Source organism: Neoarius graeffei, chromosome 5 (assembly GCF_027579695.1).
Source record: "Neoarius graeffei isolate fNeoGra1 chromosome 5, fNeoGra1.pri, whole genome shotgun sequence".
Classification (NCBI taxonomy): domain Eukaryota; kingdom Metazoa; phylum Chordata; class Actinopteri; order Siluriformes; family Ariidae; genus Neoarius; species Neoarius graeffei.
Genome location: NC_083573.1, coordinates 113548853 through 113569090, shown reverse-complemented (window position 1 = coordinate 113569090; position 20238 = coordinate 113548853). Strand labels below are relative to the sequence as shown.

Here is a 20238-nt window from a genome sequence, read left to right as displayed (position 1 = left end):
ATTTTTTCTTCTCTTTATGGATTGCACATGCACAGGTGTGGAAATATCTGGAACCGAAACCAAAATGAAACCAGGTTTAAAACACGGAACAATAAAATACAGATTATATATATGTAGTAGGTGCTTTCAGGGGTCTTAGGGAGGTTATTGAGTTTCTAGCACAGGTACAGACTACAGACAGGTTGTGGTCATGTGACTTGCTCATGCTTACCCTGCATTCATGTGCTCTGGGAAGATGATATTTTCCAGTTGGGAAGTGGTATTTACCAGTGTGTTGTGTTCACATGCTTTTGTTGTGGTTGACAAATTAAAGATGGTGGACCAGATTCAGAAGGCCTGTTATTTGGCTAAAACAATTATAGATTGCCTTATTCATCAGCTGCAGCAGGAATATGAGTTAGCAAAAGTCAAAAGGTGAATACATGCTGAATATTTCCTGATCATGACAAGGAGATTTTCTTAACACATTGAATGCCACGCAGTTTTCTTTGGACAGCCACAGAATATTTTATATTAGGCTATAATATGTATAAATATATACATATTATAATAATATAATATACATAACATGACTCGTTTAAAAGGTGAGAGTCAGCTTTCCGTAGGTGAAAACCACTTCTTTCTTGGTTCATAAGCTAGGTCAAGCTAAGCAAGGGTTAAATTTATTTCAAAATGACCGTTTTTTTTTTTTTTTTTTACTAGAAACGGAGATAATAGTGTCTTTTGTTACATCCCAGTTCAAATTGAGGAACACAATGTGTTTTCACGCCCCAACAAGAAGTCCAGTTGCTTCCAAGTGAATTTTTTTTTTTTTGAGAAAAACACCCGGATCAGTCAGTCAGTGCTAATTTTTACAGCCATTCTGAATATGTCTCACCTGACGTGCATTTGTACTCCAACTTTGGAAATTTGATGGCAGTAAAGTTCCCAAGTCCTTCCGTATGTCCCATGACTAGCAAAGCATTGGCCAAAGCCTTCTGTCGAGTATCGTATATCTCCGGCTCTGGCATTGGCGAGACTGCATATGTTTTGATAAACCCACGAGACATGACATGATCAGGAAGTGCGTGATTTGATACTTTGTTTATACTGTAACAATCACATACTGTGTTGTGATAAAACGCCCAGATGACATACACATATATTAGAAGTGAATATAATTTTAAAAAATAGTCCAAAGAGGTAGAAAGATGATATTTAACGTGAATTTACTTTCTAATCTAAAGACTCACCATCCTTCACTGCCTGGAAGACCTAGACAATCCTGGGGTTTTAAAAACTGGAACCGCCTGGAGTACTCTCCTTGACATGCAGGACAGAACTTTCAAGAGCCACCTGAGGGTTACCAGAGAGCAATTTCACCTACTCTGTGATCAACTGAGGCAGCATGGCTTGACAGATGACAACTCAACAGGAGGTCCAGCCAGAATCCCTGTGCAGAAAAAAGTGGTGATGGTGCTCTGGTATCTGGCAAACCAAAACTGTTTTCGTGAGCTGGCAGATAAATTTGATGTGAGTCAGGGAGCAGCCCATAATGTCATAATGAAAATGCTTGACCGAATCTGTGCCATTGCAGAACACCACATTGTCTGGCCAAATGACTGCCAGAAGGCAGTCCAAGCAGCCTTATTCAAAAGGCTGTGTGGAATAGATGGGATAGTGGGAGCAATTGATGGATGTCATATTAGAATCCAGCGACCACCTGTTAGGGGGGGGGATTATTTAAACAGGAAGGCCTACTATTCTGTGCTGTTGCAGGGCATTGTTGACGACCAGGGGAGGTTCATAGATATTTTTGCTGGGCCACCTGGAAGAGTACATGATGCACGCATGCTGAGGCTATCCCCATTCTTCGCAGATCATGTACAGAAGTTAGGAGACTACAAATTACTGGGGGATGGTGCATACCTTTGCAATGCCTTCCCCTTCATTGTCACTCCAAAAAGAGATAATGGGGCATTGGGAGAGGGTGACCTGCGCCGAAATGGAATGATTTGCAGAGGGAGGGTAGTAGTGGAACAGGCATTTGGCCGCTTGAAGTGCAAGTGGAGACGCCTCCGTGACATACAAAATTGTCGCGTGGATGTGATCGTGAAAATAATTGTAGCAGCTTGTGCACTTCACAATTTCTGCATTGGAGAGTCTGAAATTACATGTGATGAGCATCCCCACGGGTGCCCTCGAGAAGGGGATGACAATGAATAAGTCTGCTACAGTAGTTGAATGTGAATATTTTACAAGCCATACTCATTTATAATCACAGGCCTTCCATTTCATCCCCTGACATGTTTACTTAAAGCAATGTTTATCAAAGTTAAAGCAATTCCTAAAGTGACAAAGTTAATAGGCTTAAGTTAAAGACATTACGTTTAAATGATAAAGATGGAAAAGAAATTGGACAGTGGTGTGTTTCCTTATTGTTTATTAAAACTCTTTTCCACAACAATGCAACACTTGTCACATACTATTTGTGAATATATATATATATATATATATATATATATATATATATATATATATATATATATATGCATATATACACACCACACCTTTCTTTTTTTCTCATTTTTCCTTCTTATGAATCTATTAAGTTATTTGTAAAAGACTTTTACATTCTAAAAGACACTTGAAATGAACTCTGAAGTAAACTAATTTCAAAAAACATTACAAAAAAAAGCACACACCCCAAAAAAGTTATTGTTGCTCACGTACATTCTGCAGCATCTGCTTGAATAAAGCATTGGTGGTTTTGATTTGCTCCATCATTTCTTCATGACGACGCTGTGCTGCCTCCTCACATTCCTTAAAGCAGGTGATGACCCGTGTGACAGTCTCCTCCCCACGCTTCCTTTTCTGTGCAAAAGGTGGGCGTGAGGTTGAAGTCCCCTCAGAATCGGAGGACTGGGCTGTGGGAGAAGACAACTCGCCTTCCTCATTAGATGAGTCGTGCTGCATCAAGGGTTGCTTCATTGGCTTGATGGCTTCAGGCCGCCTAACAGTGATGCCCTTCGATGTGCCAACAACAGGGAAATCAATGTCATGTTGTCCCCCCAGGAGTTCCCCCATTTCTTTGTAAAACTGGAATTTAGTTGGGCCTTTCCCTGTGGATGTGTTGTTATCTACAGCCTTTTTGTAGCCATCTTCAAGGGTGGTCCACTTCCTAGCTACCCTGTCGACATCGAACTGCATTTGGAACTGGTTTTTGAGCTTCTCCGAAACTTCCTGCCAGAAGGACCGCTTCTTCCCCCTTGCCATCTTGATTCTTTTGTTCAGCTCAGTTAGATTGCCAGGCAGTTCGGCTTCATCCTTTAGGAGGTGTTCCCTCATTACATCTATGAGGTACAGGGTGTGCTCTCTGGAGAACACCTGGTTCACAGGCAGCTCTGCAGCAATGTTCTCTAGAATAGGACAGACAGACAGAGATCATAAACGGGTAAATGACATTTTTTTAGTAGCAGACGTCAGGCAGTACAACCACAGCTAATGCCCATAAGTTCATTAATAATTGGTAATTAATGTACAAGCAATGAATGTGCTTCTTAGCCATTGCAGTAAAAACAAAATAATCATGTAATCTATACAATAGTGGCATTAGCTGTGGTTGCACTATCCTGACTTCTGCTACTACAAAAACGTCAATGACCCAAACAAGAAAATGTAATTCCAAGGAATTGAGTGCATGATGTGGGCTTTGAAATATATGGCTGCATTATAATATTGGTTGTTAGGTACACGTAGATGGTGATGGAACTGGGATGGCTTGATAGAGGATACTTTAATGTTGTGTGGCTGCTGCAACTCTTATTTCTCTGCATGTTATAATTTCACTGCATGTTTTACTTTGTAATTCTATGCATGTGACAAATAAAACTCCTTGTATCCTTGTACAGTTGTGAGAACAGGCAATCACCTGTTGTAGACCTGCGGGGTACAATCTGCAGAGCAGTGGTGAAGTCAGCATCCACATACAATGTGTGTTCCCCTTCCCGTTGGTAGAGGGTTTGCGACACTGGTTGGGTCATCCCCTCGTCCCAGAACAGCATGTCGTCGCTGGCGTAAACTACAGACAAAAAACTTTCACTTGAGTAAATTCCATAACAGTTCATACAAGGACGCGGAGCAATCGTTAGCAATAGCGTCTGCTCTGGATAGGTAAAAACAAACCATAACACATTTTTAAAGGAAACGGATTTCTAACGTATTATATTACACTTGTTAATGACGCAACATTGCATAGACACCAAAAACTACCCACTAGCACTAGTAAAAAAAACTTTAATAGCGTACAATGCTTACCATTCAAATGTCTTGTACCGCTCGCCGCCATGTTGAAAAGGTTAAAGTTCATCTCATCTCGGCAACTCGTGTATCAAAATTTTCTACGAGTTGCCCAGTGGAAAATACCACAAGAGGGGGCGTTCATGTGTGTTTTCCATGTCGGCGTTTGGTATTTACCATAATTCCCATAGCACATGAACGCAGCATTAGTCATGCCTCCTACACCAAGCACTTATAATAAAGGAGATAACTATCAGTGTGTCTTAAAATGAGGTGTGTTTAATACATGATATAGTGTGATAAGAATTTGTACATGTAGGCATGCTGTGTGATTTATATAGATCAAGGTCAAGGCTTTATTACTGTCATTTCATCTATATACAGTTGGTACAGTACACAGTTAAAGCGAAACCATGTTTCTCCAGGACCATGGGGCCTCATTAAACATCACAGGACTACAATCTACATACAACAACATAAAGTGCAAGAGTTCAGCGGGTGCAAACATTGCAGACAATAAACTACACACGACACAAAGTGCAAACAATAAAGACAGTGCAAAAAAAGACAGCTAGCACTAACAGACAGTACAGTGCTAACCAGTACCTGTTACTGATAATGTACAGAAGGTTTGAGTGTGCGTTTTGAAGTCGCAATAGGTTAAAAAAAATGAATGAATGAATTAATTATTTTTTAACTATAGGTATATGCTGGGTGATTTATATAGACAGCACTTATTCTGTGTGAATCGATTAGAATTACGACAGGCTTCTTCTGACCACATTACTGAACGCACTACACAATTATTGATGTTTTTAAATTAACTAGGTTATTACATGGTGAAAATTCCAAACAGCCACACCCCTACAATCCACTAGAGTGTGTTCTGATTGGCTGAGAGTAACTTCATCTCAACTAATTTCATGATTGTTTCACTGTTCCTCTGGCTCCACTCCTTCATCACCATTTCCACCTAGTCTCCTTGTTCCTGTTCATTGCTCTTCCTACATTTCTTCATGGTGGATTCCATGGTTTCATCATGTCTTGGTTTCCTTTGCTCCATAGTTTCAATGAGTTCCCTGGGTTCAGTGTTTCCTATTGTTTCCAGGTCTTTCACATCTAGTTCATCTATCATCCAGGTGTTTCCAGGTGTTTCTTAAGCCCCTTTCACATCAAAAACCTGTTATTGTATGAGGTAAAAACAACACAAATTTTAATTCCTACTCAGTCTTCCTTAACGGAAAAGTAATGGATATTGTGTATTCCCATATGACTGTATTTAACAGACTGCTACAGAGCACAAACCTCCATAAAAGCACGTAAAACATGTGAGACCGGGCATGACATATAATTCACAAGGCAGTGAGTCCATTGTTGTGAAAACCTCAAGCTGCAACATTAGCTCGTTAGCAACATGGCACCAGTCGAGCTGCAACATGTCTCTGTTGACAGAGTCTGTTCCTGTTTCTGAACATTTGTTATGTTCAAGCAAAGGTTATTTATAACAGCTTTGCTTATATCTGCCAATGTTTCTTTGCTTGTTGTTGTGTTTGCCACTGGTTGCTTTACATTGAGGCAATATGAGTGGTTCCATTGCAATAACGTGACATCATCATTTATGTCACTGCCAGCAACCTCATGACCATTTACAACACATTATTAAGGTGGTTCCGATTCCCATTGGAGATATGGCAGTAGATTACTTTTAATGTCATTATTTTGCCAGGGGATAGATTAACGTTTTGACTTTCCCATTTTCCCATTACCTCATGACACCATTACATCATACTCGCAGAAAATATATGGTTTCAGTGTAAATGTGAATGGGGAATTAGTATCCAGATACTCTGTAGTTTCATTGTTCCTACTTTCTGACTTTCTGAATTTACAGTTGTGTTTAGGTTTCCTGGAGTTTCCTAGTTTTCACTGTTCCTTTTTCATGGTATTCCTTAATATCCTTGGTCATACTTTCCATCTTCCCTACTTATGTCTTTAGAGTTCAATAAACACTGAGTTTGTATTGGTGTTTACTCAGAGGAGTTGTGAATAATAAGAATGTGACTGAGGAAAATGTTAATAAGCATGAAATAAATTCAGTTCTCAGCAGTGCACACGCAGTTTTAGGGCTAACATGCTTTGCTAAGTGAAATCTAATTCTGATGCATGTATGCACTGTAATGACCCTGCTAACCTCTCTCTCTCTCTCTCTCTCTCTCTCTCTGCAGTGGTGTGATATCTCTCCTCAGAAGACTGAAGACTGAAACTACTGACAATTCCATTTCATTCGCATTGGTCCCCTTGAATATTATAATGAACATTTAAAAACAAAAGTGTCCACACCTCCTGCCATTCCACTGCTGATAAATCAGATTTTTTGGAATAAGGGGGTGGGACATGACTCATTGGCCATGTGGGCTGCCATGTTAACAGGCCTCTGTAGCCCCTTCCCCCTCCTCTGGTTAGTCCAACTCTTATTATGGCCATTTCTCAGTGGACCCCAACTGGCTGAGGCAACACCCCTTTGCCCTGCCCTCTGTAGCTGCTCCAATCAGGCAAGTCGGGTGATTTGTACCAGAAAGGAACTGACCGAAGTCCCACAAAGCATCTCAGTCAACACACGATACCTCAACCTGCAGGAAAACTCAATAGAGGTAAATGCTGTAAATGAGGGGTCTTCAGACTTATCCACAAAGTGCCCGTGTGGCTGCAGGCTTATATTCCAGCCAACTAGGAGACGCATGTGAGAAATTCTTGGAGACTAAGCTGGACTGGTTAAACAAGTGGAATTAGCTGTGGTTCTTGATTGGTTGGAATGAAAGCTTGCAGCCACAACGGGCATTTGTGGACAAGATTGAAGACCCCTGGTCTAAACTCATACAGGTAAACCTTATACAATTGAACAAGACAAAATGACACTGTTTCCATAGTTTAGTTTAATAAAATAATATGAGATACTGCAATGTGATTCAAAAGAAAGTCACAAGATTTTTGTTCATCTGTACAAAATATGATAAACATTTTGGAAAATATGACAGCACTGAAGGACATGCCATTCATATGGCCAGTCTGGAGAACACTAGACCCCAGGTTATGATTAACACGAGAGTAACAACTGCCTACTCCCACCCATCTTGATGAGAGTACAAAAATGCCCACGCTGACCTACCTTCATCAAAGTAAAATTTACTCCCACCAACCCACCATCATGAAAGTAAAATTTGCTCACTCCCATCAACCTTCATGAGACTAAAATCTGCCCATCCTCAGACATCTGCATGAGAAACCTCCCATTTCCACCCACCTGCATGAGAGTATCTTTTGCCCACTCCTACCCACTTGCAAGACAATACCATTTGCTCACTCCCACCCAACCAAATGAAAGTAAAATCTGTCCATTCGCATCCACCCACATAAGAGTAAAATCTGCCCACTCCCACCCTGTTCTTGGTGGGAAAGGTCTGATACCTGACTAAACTAAGGCAGGGGCATCATATAAAAGTGCATACAATAAATTTATTGATATGTCTGTCTGAGAAGGTGCATGTCATTGGTAATATAAACAATAAAATATGAACCAGAAGAACTTTGTTATGGGACAACAATTTAACAGTGCAGAATTGTGTAAAACATTTCAGAATGGAATGTCGATGTCCATTGTTCTAAGCATAAAACCTTTCAGTGATTCTAGAGAAACACATTAAAATCCTTAAAATTGGGAGCACATTTTAGAATGACATTTTGGATGACAAAATTCTAGGATGACATGACAACATGTTGTTAATCCAGTTCAGTTCAATTTAGTCAAAGTCAAAGTCTGCTTTATTGTCAATACTGCAATATGTACAGGACATACAGAAGATTGAAATTGTGTTATTCTCAAATCCGTGGTGCAGCAATAAACATTAAATAAACACTAAGTGTAAAATATATGACTAATACACACTAATCGTAAAGATATAAAATATAAAGGTCCCTGATATTGACATCAGAACAATAAAGTGACATAGGCACCTAACAGATTAAAGTCTGTGGGTATAGCTCGTGCAAGTATAAACAATAGTGCAAATTGAATGAGCTTATAGACTGCCTAAAGTGATGTGTGCGTAACCAGTTCCTGATGATGGCAAAGTTCGGTATTGATGTGGGGTGTCAGGATCCTGAGTTTGTGTATTGATGGGGAGGGATGCAGGATCCAAAGTTTGTGTGTGCAGGGGGCAAAAGGGGGAGGGGTGCAGAGCAGGGAGAGAGCTGAGCATCCTGACAGCCTGGTGGACCGAGCTGTGCCTCAGTCTGCTGGTTGTAGCCTGGAGACTCCGCAGTCTCCTCCCTGATGGCAGCAGGCTGAAGAAGCTGTGTAGTGAGTGGGTGGATAGGATCACCTGCCATGCAAAGGGCTTTCCGAGTGAGGCGAGTGCTGTGTATGTGTTGGAGGGAGGGGAAAGAGGTGCCAACGATCTTCTCAGCTGCTCTCACGATGTGCTGGAGGGTCTTGCGGTAGGACATGGTGTAGGCGTCGTACCACACAGTGATACAGCTGATCAGGATGCTCTCAATAGTACCTCTGTAAAAGGTGCACATGATGGGGGTTGGGGTTCTAGCTCTTCTCAGCTTGCGGAGGAAGTAGAGGTGCTGGTGAGCCTTCCTGGCCAGTGTTGCTGTGTTGTTACTCCAGGACAGGTCCTCTGAGACATGCACTCCCAAGAACTTGGTGCTGCTCACCCTCTCCACGGCAGTACCATTGATGGTCAGAGGAGCATGCTGGGTGCGCATTTTCCTGAAGTCCACAACAATCTCCTTCGTCTTATCAACATTCAGAAAGATTGTTGTGTCTGCAGCACAAGGCCTGGCAGCTCATCTCGATCCTGTAGTTTGTCTCATCGTTGTTGCTGATGAGACCTACCACAGTTGTGTCATCTGCAAACTTGATGAAGAGGTTAGAACTGTGCAATGGTGTGCAGTCATGTGTCAGCAGAGTGAATAAAAGGGGGCTCGGCACACATCCTTGGGGGACCCCCATGTTCAGTGTGATGGTGCTGGATGTGTTACTGCCGACCCATACTGCCTGTGGGCTCCTGATCAGGAAGTCTAACAGCCAGTTGCACAGAGAGGTGTTCAGCCCTAGCCTGTCCAGTTTGAAAATGAGCTGTTGGGGGATGATTGTGTTGAATGCCGAACTGAAATCAGTGAATAGCATTCTAACATAAGAGTATTTTGTGTCTAGATGTGTGAGGGCTGTGTGGAGGGCAGTGAAGATGGCATCATTGGTCAAGCGATTGGACCAAAATGCAAATTGGGAGGGGTCCAGGGAGAGGGGAAGAATAGACTTGATGTGTTGCATGACTAGCCATTAAAAGCACTTCATAAGGATGGAGGTGAGTGCCTTTCAATGATGGTAGTCATTGAAACAGGAGGGCGATGCCTTCTTCGGGACAGGGATGATGGTGGTGGCTTTGAAGCATGTGGGGACAATGGCCTGACAGCAAGATGTTAAAGATGTCTGTGAAGACAACTGCGAGTTCCCCCACACAGTCCCTCAGCACACGACCAGGTATGTTGTCAGGACCAGGAGCTTTCTGAGCATTGATCCTGCTGAATGATCTCCTCACACTGACTGGGTTAGGGTTAGACCCGTTAGACCCGGGTTAGACCCGTTGTTTACAGCAACATACACGGTGCATACAGGGCTGCACCCCGCCCCCACTTTGGACACTTGGACCACCTCTCTTTGTTCCTGTATCCAGCCTACAGACAAAGACTAAAACAAACAAACCCTGTCACCAAACAAGTTAAACTCTGGAGCTCAGTGACTCACTCGCTTGTATTTAGATCAGGCAATGAAATGGAGTACAAAACGGCAAAGTATGGACTGAGGAAAGCCATGACAGCAGCCAAGAGGCAGTACAGAGAGAAGCTGGACAGCTTCTATTCTACTGCTGACCCCGGGCAGATGTGGCAAGGCCTGCAGCACATCACAGCCTACAGGACTCCCCCCCCCACACACACACACCACCACCACCAACAGTCTCATCAGGCCAGGTACACAAAGCTCTGAGGAAGATCAACCCCAGGACCAGACAACATCCCTGGGCAGGCCCTCAGAGTATATGCCAATGAGCTGGCTGATGTTTTCACCACTATCTTCAACCTTTCCCTCAGCCAGAGCCTCCTGCTTCAAAACCACAACCATTGTCCCTCTTCCCAAGAAGAGCCCACCCACCTGCTGGAATGATTACAGGCCGATAGCACTCACTCCAATCATCTCAAAGTGCTTTGAGAGAGTGGTACTATCCCTACAGTCTGGTATGCCTACGGGCCCAACAGGTCCACCTCAGACGCCATCGCTGCTGCCCTCCATTATTCCCTCTCCCACCTGAAAAACAAAGACTCTTACATCAGGACACTCTTTGTTGACTACAGCTCTGCCTTCAGCATGGTCATCCCCCACAAACTCACCCATAAACTGTCCACACTTGGTTTGCACCCCACCCTCTGTGACTGGCTCCTTGACTTCCTGACTGGCAGGAGTGGTAATAGGACTTCAACCGGCATCATCACAAACATTGGAACCCCACAAGGATGTGTCCTCAGCCCCATCCTCTACACCGTGTTCACCCACAACTGTGTCACCTCCCACAAGGACAACATCATCCTGAAGTTCATGGACGACACCACAGTGATAGGACGCATCACTGGCAGAGACAAAATGGCCTACAGGAGGGAGGTGGCCAGTCTGGTGTCATGGTGTGAGGACAATAACCTCACCCTCAACATGGACAAGACAAAGGAGATGATAGTGGACATGAGGAAGGAGAGGAGACCTCATCGGCCACTGTTCGTCCGAGAGCTTGAGGTGGAGAGGGTGAGCAGCTTCAAATACCTGGGTGCTCACATCAGTGAGGACCGCACATGGACACCTAACACCACACAACTGGTTAGGAAGGCTCAACAGTGACTGTACTTTCTGAGGAGGCTGAGGAAGTTTGGTATGTCACCCAAGATCCTCAGAAACTTCTACAGCTGCGTGATTGTCCCAAAACAGCTTTGGTGAAAACTGGATATCAAATTTTTAAATTAAATTTATCCCTAACGAGCAAGACAGAGGCGAAGGTGGTGAGGAAAAACTACCTGAAACGACATGAGACAAAAACCTTGAGAGGAACCAGACTCAAAAGAGAACACTTCCTCATATGAGTGACACCAGGTAATGTGATTATAAATCATTTCCGTTCAGCAACTATATACTATAGAGTCAGGCAGTATAAAGTGTGTTGAAAGGAGCTTGAGTATGAGTATAAATAAGATTTCATTAGTTTTAACTCGTATCTAGCTTATCAGAGATGATGTCATGGCGCCCCTCAAGGCAGACGTGTTTGCTCGCTCCACTCCTGAATGCTGGCTTTTCTTCTTTTTTGTGTATTTTTTGTTCTTTCTGCAGTGCACAAATGTCATGCACTGCTAACATATAACAAACAGGCACTGCTGGACATCGCTAACACACAGCCATTTGGAATTTACTGGTTTTATACCACCCGAGCTACAACTCATTGTTCCCTCCTGCAGCCACCACCAGCCCCAGGAAGGCCCTGAAGCACCGGGCCCGAGTGAGCATGCTGACCCCAGGAGAGTGCTCCAGAGATGGTGACGCAAGCAAGGCAAAGGGCAGGGGGGCTCAATGCTAGGCTAAAAGCTCACACTAGCCGACCACCGCTACCTAGGCTCCTGCTAGCCAACGTGCGGTCTCTGGAAAGCAAACTGGACGAACTAAGAGCCAGAATCACAGCTCAGCAGGAGCTGTGATTCTGTGATTCTTTGCATCGCTCCTGTGGAGGGTGGCCCATGTGGATAGTTGGGCATCATGCCTGGAGGACGCTCTGGACTTTGCAGTGGTGCTTTTGTGGCTGGGACATGCAGTTGACTTGCTGACTTTAGGACTGCAGTTGACTTGCTGACTTTGGGACTGCGGTTGTCGTGAATGGTTTTGTGCTCGGGTTTCCATCATTGGGGTGTTTATAGCATCAACGCAGCTGACTTTATATTATAGTCATGTTGTCTGTTGTTGCCCAAATGAGGATGGGTTCCCTTTTGAGTCTGGTTCCTCTCGAGGTTTCTTCCTCTTGTCATCTGAGGGAGAATTTCCTTGCCACTATTGCCACAGACTTGCTCATCGGGGATCGATTAGGGATAAAATTAGCTCATATTTTAAGTCGTTCAAATTCTTTAAAGCTGCTTTGTGACAATGTTTATTGTTAAAAGCGCTAAACAAATAACTTGACTTGACTCAGCAGGAAATTAGAGAGTGCTTCACCAAGACCCGGCTCTCAGACAAAATCCCAGAATGTGCCATTCAGCTACAGACTGACTCTGTACACCGAGGAGACTGGACCGCAGCCTCTGGTAAGGCTAAAGGGGGAGGTGTGTGTGTGTGTTTATTAACAACTCTTGGTGTGGAGATATACAGACTGTTTATAAGCAGTGTTCGCCAGATGTGGAGCTGTTATTGCTGAAATGCCGCCCCTTTTATCTACCAAGGGAATTCACTGCTATGTTTTTGGCTGCTGTTTACATCCCCCCAGGAGCTAACTCCACGGCAGCACTCAGCAAACTCCACGATGACATCAGAATGTTAGAGACGGCTCATCGTGACACTGCTTTTATCATTGCTGGTGACTTTAATCAGTGCAATTTATGGACTGTATTCCCTAAATATTATCAACATGTGGACATCCCCACCCATGATAAGAACACACTGGACTATGTTTACAGCAACATACGCGGTCTATACAGGGCTGCACCCCGCCCCCACTTCGGACACTTGGACCACCTCTCTTTGTTCCTGTATCCAGCCTACAGACAAAGACTAAAACAAACAAACCCTGTCACCAAACAAGTTAAACTCTGGAGCCCAGTGACTCACTCACTTGTATTTAGATCAGGCAATTAAATGGAGTACAAAACGGCAAAGTATGGACTGAGGAAAGCCATGACAGCAGCCAAGAGGCAGTACAGAGAGACGCTGGACAGCTTCTATTCTACTGCTGACCCCGGGCAGATGTGGCAAGGCCTGCAGCACATCACAGCCTACAGGACTCCCCCCACACACACACCACCACCACCAACAGTCTCATCAGGCCAGGTACACAAAGCTCTGAGGAAGATCAACCCCAGGAAGGCAGCAGGACCAGACAACATCCCTGGGCAGGCCCTCAGAGTATATGCCAATGAGCTGGCTGATGTTTTCACCACTATCTTCAACCTTTCCCTCAGCCAGAGCCTCCTGCTTCAAAACCACAACCATTGTCCCTCTTCCCAAGAAGAGCCCACCCACCTGCTGGAATGATTACAGGCCGATAGCACTCACTCCAATCATCTCAAAGTGCTTTGAGAGAGTGGTACTATCCCTACAGTATGGTATGCCTACGGGCCCAACAGGTCCACCTCAGACGCCATCGCTGCTGCCCTCCATTATTCCCTCTCCCACCTGAAAAACAAAGACTCTTACATCAGGACACTCTTTGTTGACTACAGCTCTGCCTTCAGCATGGTCATCCCCCACAAACTCACCCATAAACTGTCCACACTTGGTTTGCACCCCACCCTCTGTGACTGGCTCCTTGACTTCCTGACTGTCAGGAGTGGTAATAGGACTTCAACCGGCATCATCACAAACATTGGAACCCCACAGGGATGTGTCCTCAGCCCCATCCTCTACACCGTGTTCACCCACAACTGTGTCACCTCCCACAAGGACAACATCATCCTGAAGTTCATGGACGACACCACAGTGATAGGACGCATCACTGGCAGAGACAAAATGGCCTACAGGAGGGAGGTGGCCAGTCTGGTGTCATGGTGTGAGGACAATAACCTCACCCTCAACATGGACAAGACAAAGGAGATGATAGTGGACATGAGGAAGGAGAGGAGACCTCATTGGCCACTGTTAGTCTGAGAGCTTGAGGTGGAGAGGGTGAGCAGCTTCAAATACCTGGGTGCTCACATCAGTGAGGACCGCACATGGACACCTAACACCACACAGCTGGTTAGGAAGGCTCAACAGTGACTGTACTTTCTGAGGAGGCTGAGGAAGTTTGGTATGTCACCCAAGATCCTCAGAAACTTCTACAGCTGTGTGATTGAGAGCATCCTGACCAACTGCATCACTGTGTGGAACTGTAGCAGCACTACAGCTATGGATCGCAAACACCTGCAGAGGGTGGTGAAGACTGCTGAGAGGATCACCAAAACTCCACTGCCCTCTCTGCAGAGCATCTACCACCACAGAGTCCACAGTAGAACTACCTCCATCCTCAAAGACCCCACCCACCCCCAGCATGGACTGTTCATACTTCTACCCTCAGGCTGGAGGTACAGAAGTATGAAATGTAAGACTGTCAGACTAAAGAACTCTTTCTTTCCTACCACCATCAGACTCTTGAACAGCTGACAGAAGTCTCTAACCATGGACTACCTCCCTGTAAACTGTCCTTGACTGTTTATATCTGTTTGCACATTGTTTGCACATATTTGGACATTACGGCCCTTTTTTGCTGCAACGTCTGATCATTGCCTTATATTGTATTATACTGCCTATTTTGCACTACGTTTACTTTTATTTTGTACTACACTTTTTTTTTGTTTGGTTGTTTTTTTTTACTTTTATTTGCATTACATTGCCTTTACTTCATATTATTTCTTCCGCCGATATATTTATTTGTATTTGTAATTGGCATTCATGGTGGACAGCTAACTAAGAATTTCATTGTGCAAGAGGACATGTCCTTACTGTGCATATGACAATAAACACTTTGAACTTGAACTTATTAACTGCTAAATGATTGAGACCTTAGCAGGAACTCTTTTTGAAAAATGCAGTCTTTAGGTTAACCAAAGAAGAACATCCACAGCCATCTTTAGGGTGTTGGTGTGATACCATCTACAATAAATCCAGTAGGCTGTCCACCAGGGGCCAGTGTCAGCAGCAGCAGCAAGCAATATTCAAGTCAAGTTTATTTGTATAGCGCTTTTAACAAGAGACATTGTCGCAAAGCAGCTTAACAGAATTTTAATGACTTTAAACATGAGCTAATTTTATCCCGAATCTATCCAGAATGAGCAAGCCTGTGGCAACAGTGGCAAGGCAAAACTCCGTCAGACGACACAAGGAAGAAACCTTGAGAGAAACCAGACTCAAAAGGGAACCCATCCTCAGTTGGGTGATAACAGACAATGTGAATATAACATTGTTAACAGTTTTAACATGAAGTCAGTTTCGTTGATGTTATAAACTCTTCATTGATGGAAACTTGAGTGCAAAACTGTTCATGACAACTGCAGTCCTAAAGTGAACAAGTCAGCTGTAGTCCTCAGCCATAAAAGCATTACGGTAAGTGTTCAGAGCATCTTCCAAGTGTGACTTTCAACTGTCCATATGGAGCCGTCCTCCACAGGAGCGATGTGATGAGATGCCAGACAGACATAGGGCATAAGGATGGATCAGGCAGGTCTGAGGAGCAGAAGAGGTCAGCATCACTGGTGTCTCAGGATTGACATGTAACTTAGAGGGACAGACAAGTCAAATCAAGTCAAGTTTGTTTGGATAGCACTTTTAACAATAGACAATGTCCCAAAGCAGCTTTACAGAATTTGAATGATTTAAGACATGAGCTAATTTTGTCCCTAATCTATCCCCAATGAGCAAGCCTGTGGTGACGGTGGCAAGAAAAAACTCCTTCAGACGAAACAAAGAAGAAACCTCAAGAGGAACTAGACCCAAAAGGGAACCCATCCTCATTTGGGCAACAACAGACAACATGACTACAACATTAACAGTTTTAACATGAAGTCAGTTTCGTTGATGTTATAAACTCTTCATTGATGGAAACTTGAGTGCAAAACTGTCCATGACAACTGCAGTCCGAAAGTTAGCAAGTCAACTGTAGACCTCAGCCATAAAAGCATGACTGTAAGTGTCCAGAGTGTCTTCCAAGTGTGACTTTCAACTGTCCATATGGGGCCGTCCTCCACAGGAGCGATGTGATGAGACTCCAACCAGACATAGGGCATCAGGATGGATCAGGCAGGTCTGAGGAGCAGAAGAAGTCAGCATCTCAATCTCAGGATTGACATGTAACTCAGAGGGACAGATTGTGTGGGGGGGGGGGGGGGGGGGAGAAAACACAGGTTGTTAGGTATGCCCAATGTCACCTGAATAAGTAGGAACAGTATACATTTTGCACTGAGTACAAGCAGGGACTTTGGCAAACCTAATTATTCCAGCATAACTAAAAGGGGAGAGCCAGAAGGTAACGCAGGCATGAGGGAGCCTCAGGACATAAAGCAGCAGCCACTACACCGTCAACAAACTCGAGTGAGCAAGCGAGTGGGTACTGAGAACATCCATACATCCCAGTTTACCAAAACACTCTGTCTGAGGACCCTCCAGATCTACCTCTTAACCTCATAAACACCATTAACAAAAGGCTTGACTAAACAGATATGTTTTCAGCGTAGACTTAAACACTAAGACTGTGTCTGATTCCCGAACACTACTTGGAAGGCTGTTCCATAACTGTGGGGCTTTGTAAGAAAAGGCTTTGCCCCCTGATGTAGCCTTCACTCTACAAGGTACCAGCAGATAGCCTGCACCTTTAGATCTAAGTAGGCGTGGTGGGTCATAGAGGAGCAGAAGTTCGCTCAGGTACTGTGGTGCGAGACCATTCAGTGCTTTAAAGGTCAACAGTAGTATTTTATAATCAATACGAAATTTGATTGGGAGCCAATGCAGTGTGTATAAGACAGGGGTGATGTGGTCATATTTTCTAGTTCTAGTGAGGACTCTTGCTGCTGCATTTTGAACTAACTGGAGTTTGTTTATGCACTTATTGGAACATCCAGACAGTAAGGCATTACAATAATCCAACCTGGAGGTAAAGAAAGCATGAACTAGTTTTTCTGCGTTGTGTAGTGACATTAAATTTCTTATCTTAGCAATATTTCTGAGATGAAAGAAAGCTATCCAGGTAATGTTATCAGTGTGAGTTTCGAATGGAAGACTGGGATCAATAATCACCCCGAGGTCTTTTACTGCTGCACATGAAGAAACAGAAAGGCCATCCAGAGTTACTGTGTAATCAGAAAACTTACTTCTAGCTGCATGTGGTCCGAGTACAAGTACTTCAGTCTTGTCAGAGTTGAGCAAAAGGAAGTTAATAAGCATCCAGTGTCTAATGTCCTTGACACATTCCTCAATTCTGTTAAGCCGGTGTCTCTCATCTGGTTTTGCAGAAACATACAACTGTGTGTCATCAGCATAACAGTGGAAACTAATACAATGTTTACAAATAATATCACCCAGAGGTAACATATATAAAGAAAAAAGCAGTGGACCCAAGACATAACCTTTTGGAACACCAAACTTTACCTCAGTATGTCTAGAAAAATCATCATTTACTGGTACATCAACATACTGATAACAATCAGGTAAATTGATTGATTGATTGATTGATTGATTGATTGATTGATTGATTGATTACTTTATTCTGAACAATAAAGAAGAAAGATATAAAAATAAAAATTTAAATAAAAAATACAATAATCAAAACATCATCATAAACAAACAGAATAGCGTAGCCACAAGGCAATAACATAATGTTCAGAAAGGATTAGGAAGAAGTAATAACTTATCCAATCCTAACCCTCTATACCACCGCTAATCAAATGTCACTTTCCACCATAATAAACTATATATACAAAAAAAAAACAAAAGCAATAAACAAAAAAGAAAACATACCAACATATCAAAACATACCGACATGGTATAATATCGACCAAATCAAATCATATATACAGATACTTATGTTATGCATATATACACACATACAATACATATATACAGTACATACATATACTGTATAAATAAGACCTGAGCCAGGAGAGGGCCATTCCCTTAACTCCCACAACATTTTCTAGTCTATCCAGAAGAATGGAATGATCAATGGTATCAAATGCTGCACTAAGGTCAAGCAACACAAGCAGTGAGACACAGCCCTGATTAGAAGCCAACAGTAGGTCATTTACTACTTTAACCAGAGCTGTCTCTGTGCTATGATGAGGTCTACATCCTGACTGATACATTTCATGGATGTTATTCCTATGTAAATATGAGCATAACTGCTGTGCCACAGCTTTTTCAAGAATCTTGGAGATAAAGGCGAGGTTTGATATTGGCCGATAATTGGACAGCTGACAGGGATCATGGTCAGGTTTTTTAATCAGATGTTTGATAACTGATAGATTAAAGGATTTTGGTACATAGTTATAACTAAGAGAAGTCAAGTCAAGTTTATTTGTTTAGCGCTTTTAACAATAAACATTGTCGCAAAACAGCTTCACAGAATTTGAACGACTAAAAACATGAGCTAATTTTATCCCTAATCTATCCCCAATGATGAAGCCTGTGGCGATGGTGGCAAGGAAAAACTCCCTCAGACGACATGAGGAAGAAACCTTGAGAGGAACCAAACTCAAAAGGGAACCCATCCTCATTTGGGCAAGAACAGACAACATGACTATAATATTAACAGTTTTAACATGAAGTCAGTTTCATTGATGTTATAAACTCTTCACTGATGGAAACTTGAGTGCAAAACTGTTCATGACAACTGCAGTCCTAAAGTTAGCAAGTCAACTGTAGTCCTCAGTCATAAAAGCATTACTGTAAGAGTCCAGAGTGTCCTCCAAGTGTGACTTTCAACTGTCCTCATGGGGCCGTCCCCCACATGGGGCCATCCTCCACAGGAGCGATGCAATGAGACTCCAACCAGACACAGGGCACCAGGATGGATCAGGCAGGTCCGAGGAGCAGAAGAGGTCAGCATTTCGAGCCCAGGATCAACATGTAACTCAGAGGGACAGATTGGGGGAGGGAGGAGAGAGAAAACACAGGTTGTTAGGTATGCCCAATATCACCTGAATAAGTAGGAACAGTATACAGTGGTGCTTGAAAGTTTGCGAACCCTTTAGAATTTTCTATATTTCTGCATAAATATGACCTAAAACATCATCAGATTTTCACACAAGTCCTAAAAGTAGATAAAAAACAAGCCAGTTAAACAAATGAGACAAAAATATTATACTTGGTCATATATTTATTGAGGAAAATGATCCAATATTACATATCTGTGAGTGGCAAAAGTATGTGAACCTTTGCTTTCAGTATCTGGTGTGACCCCCTTGTGCAGCAATAACTGCAACTAAACGTTTCTGGTAACTGTTGATCAGTCCTGCACACCGGCTTGGAGGAATTTTAGCCCATTCCTCCATACAGAACAGTTTCAACTCTGGGATGTTGGGGGATTTCCTCACATGAACTGCTCGCTTCAAGTCCTTCCACAACATTTCGATTGGATTAAGGTCAGGATTTTGGCTTGGCCATTCCAAAACATTAACTTTATTCTTCTTTAACCATTCTTTGGTAGAACGGCTTGTGTGCTTAGGGTCGTTGTCTTGCTGCATGACCCACTTTCTCTTGAGATTCAATTCATGGACAAATGTCCTGACATTTTCCTTTAGAATTTGCTGGTATAATTCAGAATTCATTGTTCCATCAATGATGGCAAGCCGTCCTGGCCCAGATGCAGCAAAACAGGCCCAAACCATGATACTACCACCACCATGTTTCACAGATGGGATAAGGTTCTTATGCTGGAATGCAGTGTTTTCCTTTCTCCAAACATAACACTTCTCATTTAAACCAAAAAGTTCTATTTTGGTCTCATCCATCCACAAAACATTTTTCCAATACCCCTCTGGGTTGTCCACATGATCTTTAGCAAACTGCAGATGAGCAGCAATGTTCTTTTTGGAGAGCAGTGGCTTTCTCCTTGCAACCCTGCCATGCGCACCATTGTTGTTTAGTGTTCTCCTGATGGTGGACTCATGAAAATTAACATTAGCCAATGT

The 20238-nt window shown here is 43.2% G+C and overlaps 3 protein-coding genes across 3 annotated transcripts in view; 2 read left to right on the top strand and 1 right to left on the bottom strand.

The window, feature by feature from the left end:
• The first annotated feature begins 1308 nt into the window (after window positions 1-1308).
• Window positions 1309-2205, top strand: LOC132886331 (uncharacterized). Its single transcript, XM_060920876.1, has one exon. It carries the CDS (start codon window positions 1309-1311, stop codon window positions 2203-2205), a length of 897 nt encoding a protein of 298 aa, XP_060776859.1.
• Window positions 2206-2694: 489 nt separating this feature from the next.
• LOC132886330 (uncharacterized) lies at window positions 2695-4043 on the bottom strand. Its single transcript, XM_060920875.1, has 2 exons — window positions 3911-4043; window positions 2695-3398 (listed from the first exon to the last, which is right to left on the bottom strand). The coding sequence occupies exons 1-2, from the start codon at window positions 4041-4043 to the stop codon at window positions 2695-2697; spliced, it is 837 nt and encodes a 278-aa protein (XP_060776858.1).
• A 2643-nt stretch (window positions 4044-6686) lies between these two features.
• lrrc4bb (leucine rich repeat containing 4Bb) overlaps window positions 6687-20238 on the top strand; it is a 35594-nt gene continuing 22042 nt past the window's right edge. The window contains exon 1 of the mRNA XM_060920771.1: window positions 6687-6929. Coding sequence (XP_060776754.1) covers window positions 6687-6929 — 243 coding nt within the window. The remainder of the gene's footprint in view (window positions 6930-20238) is intronic.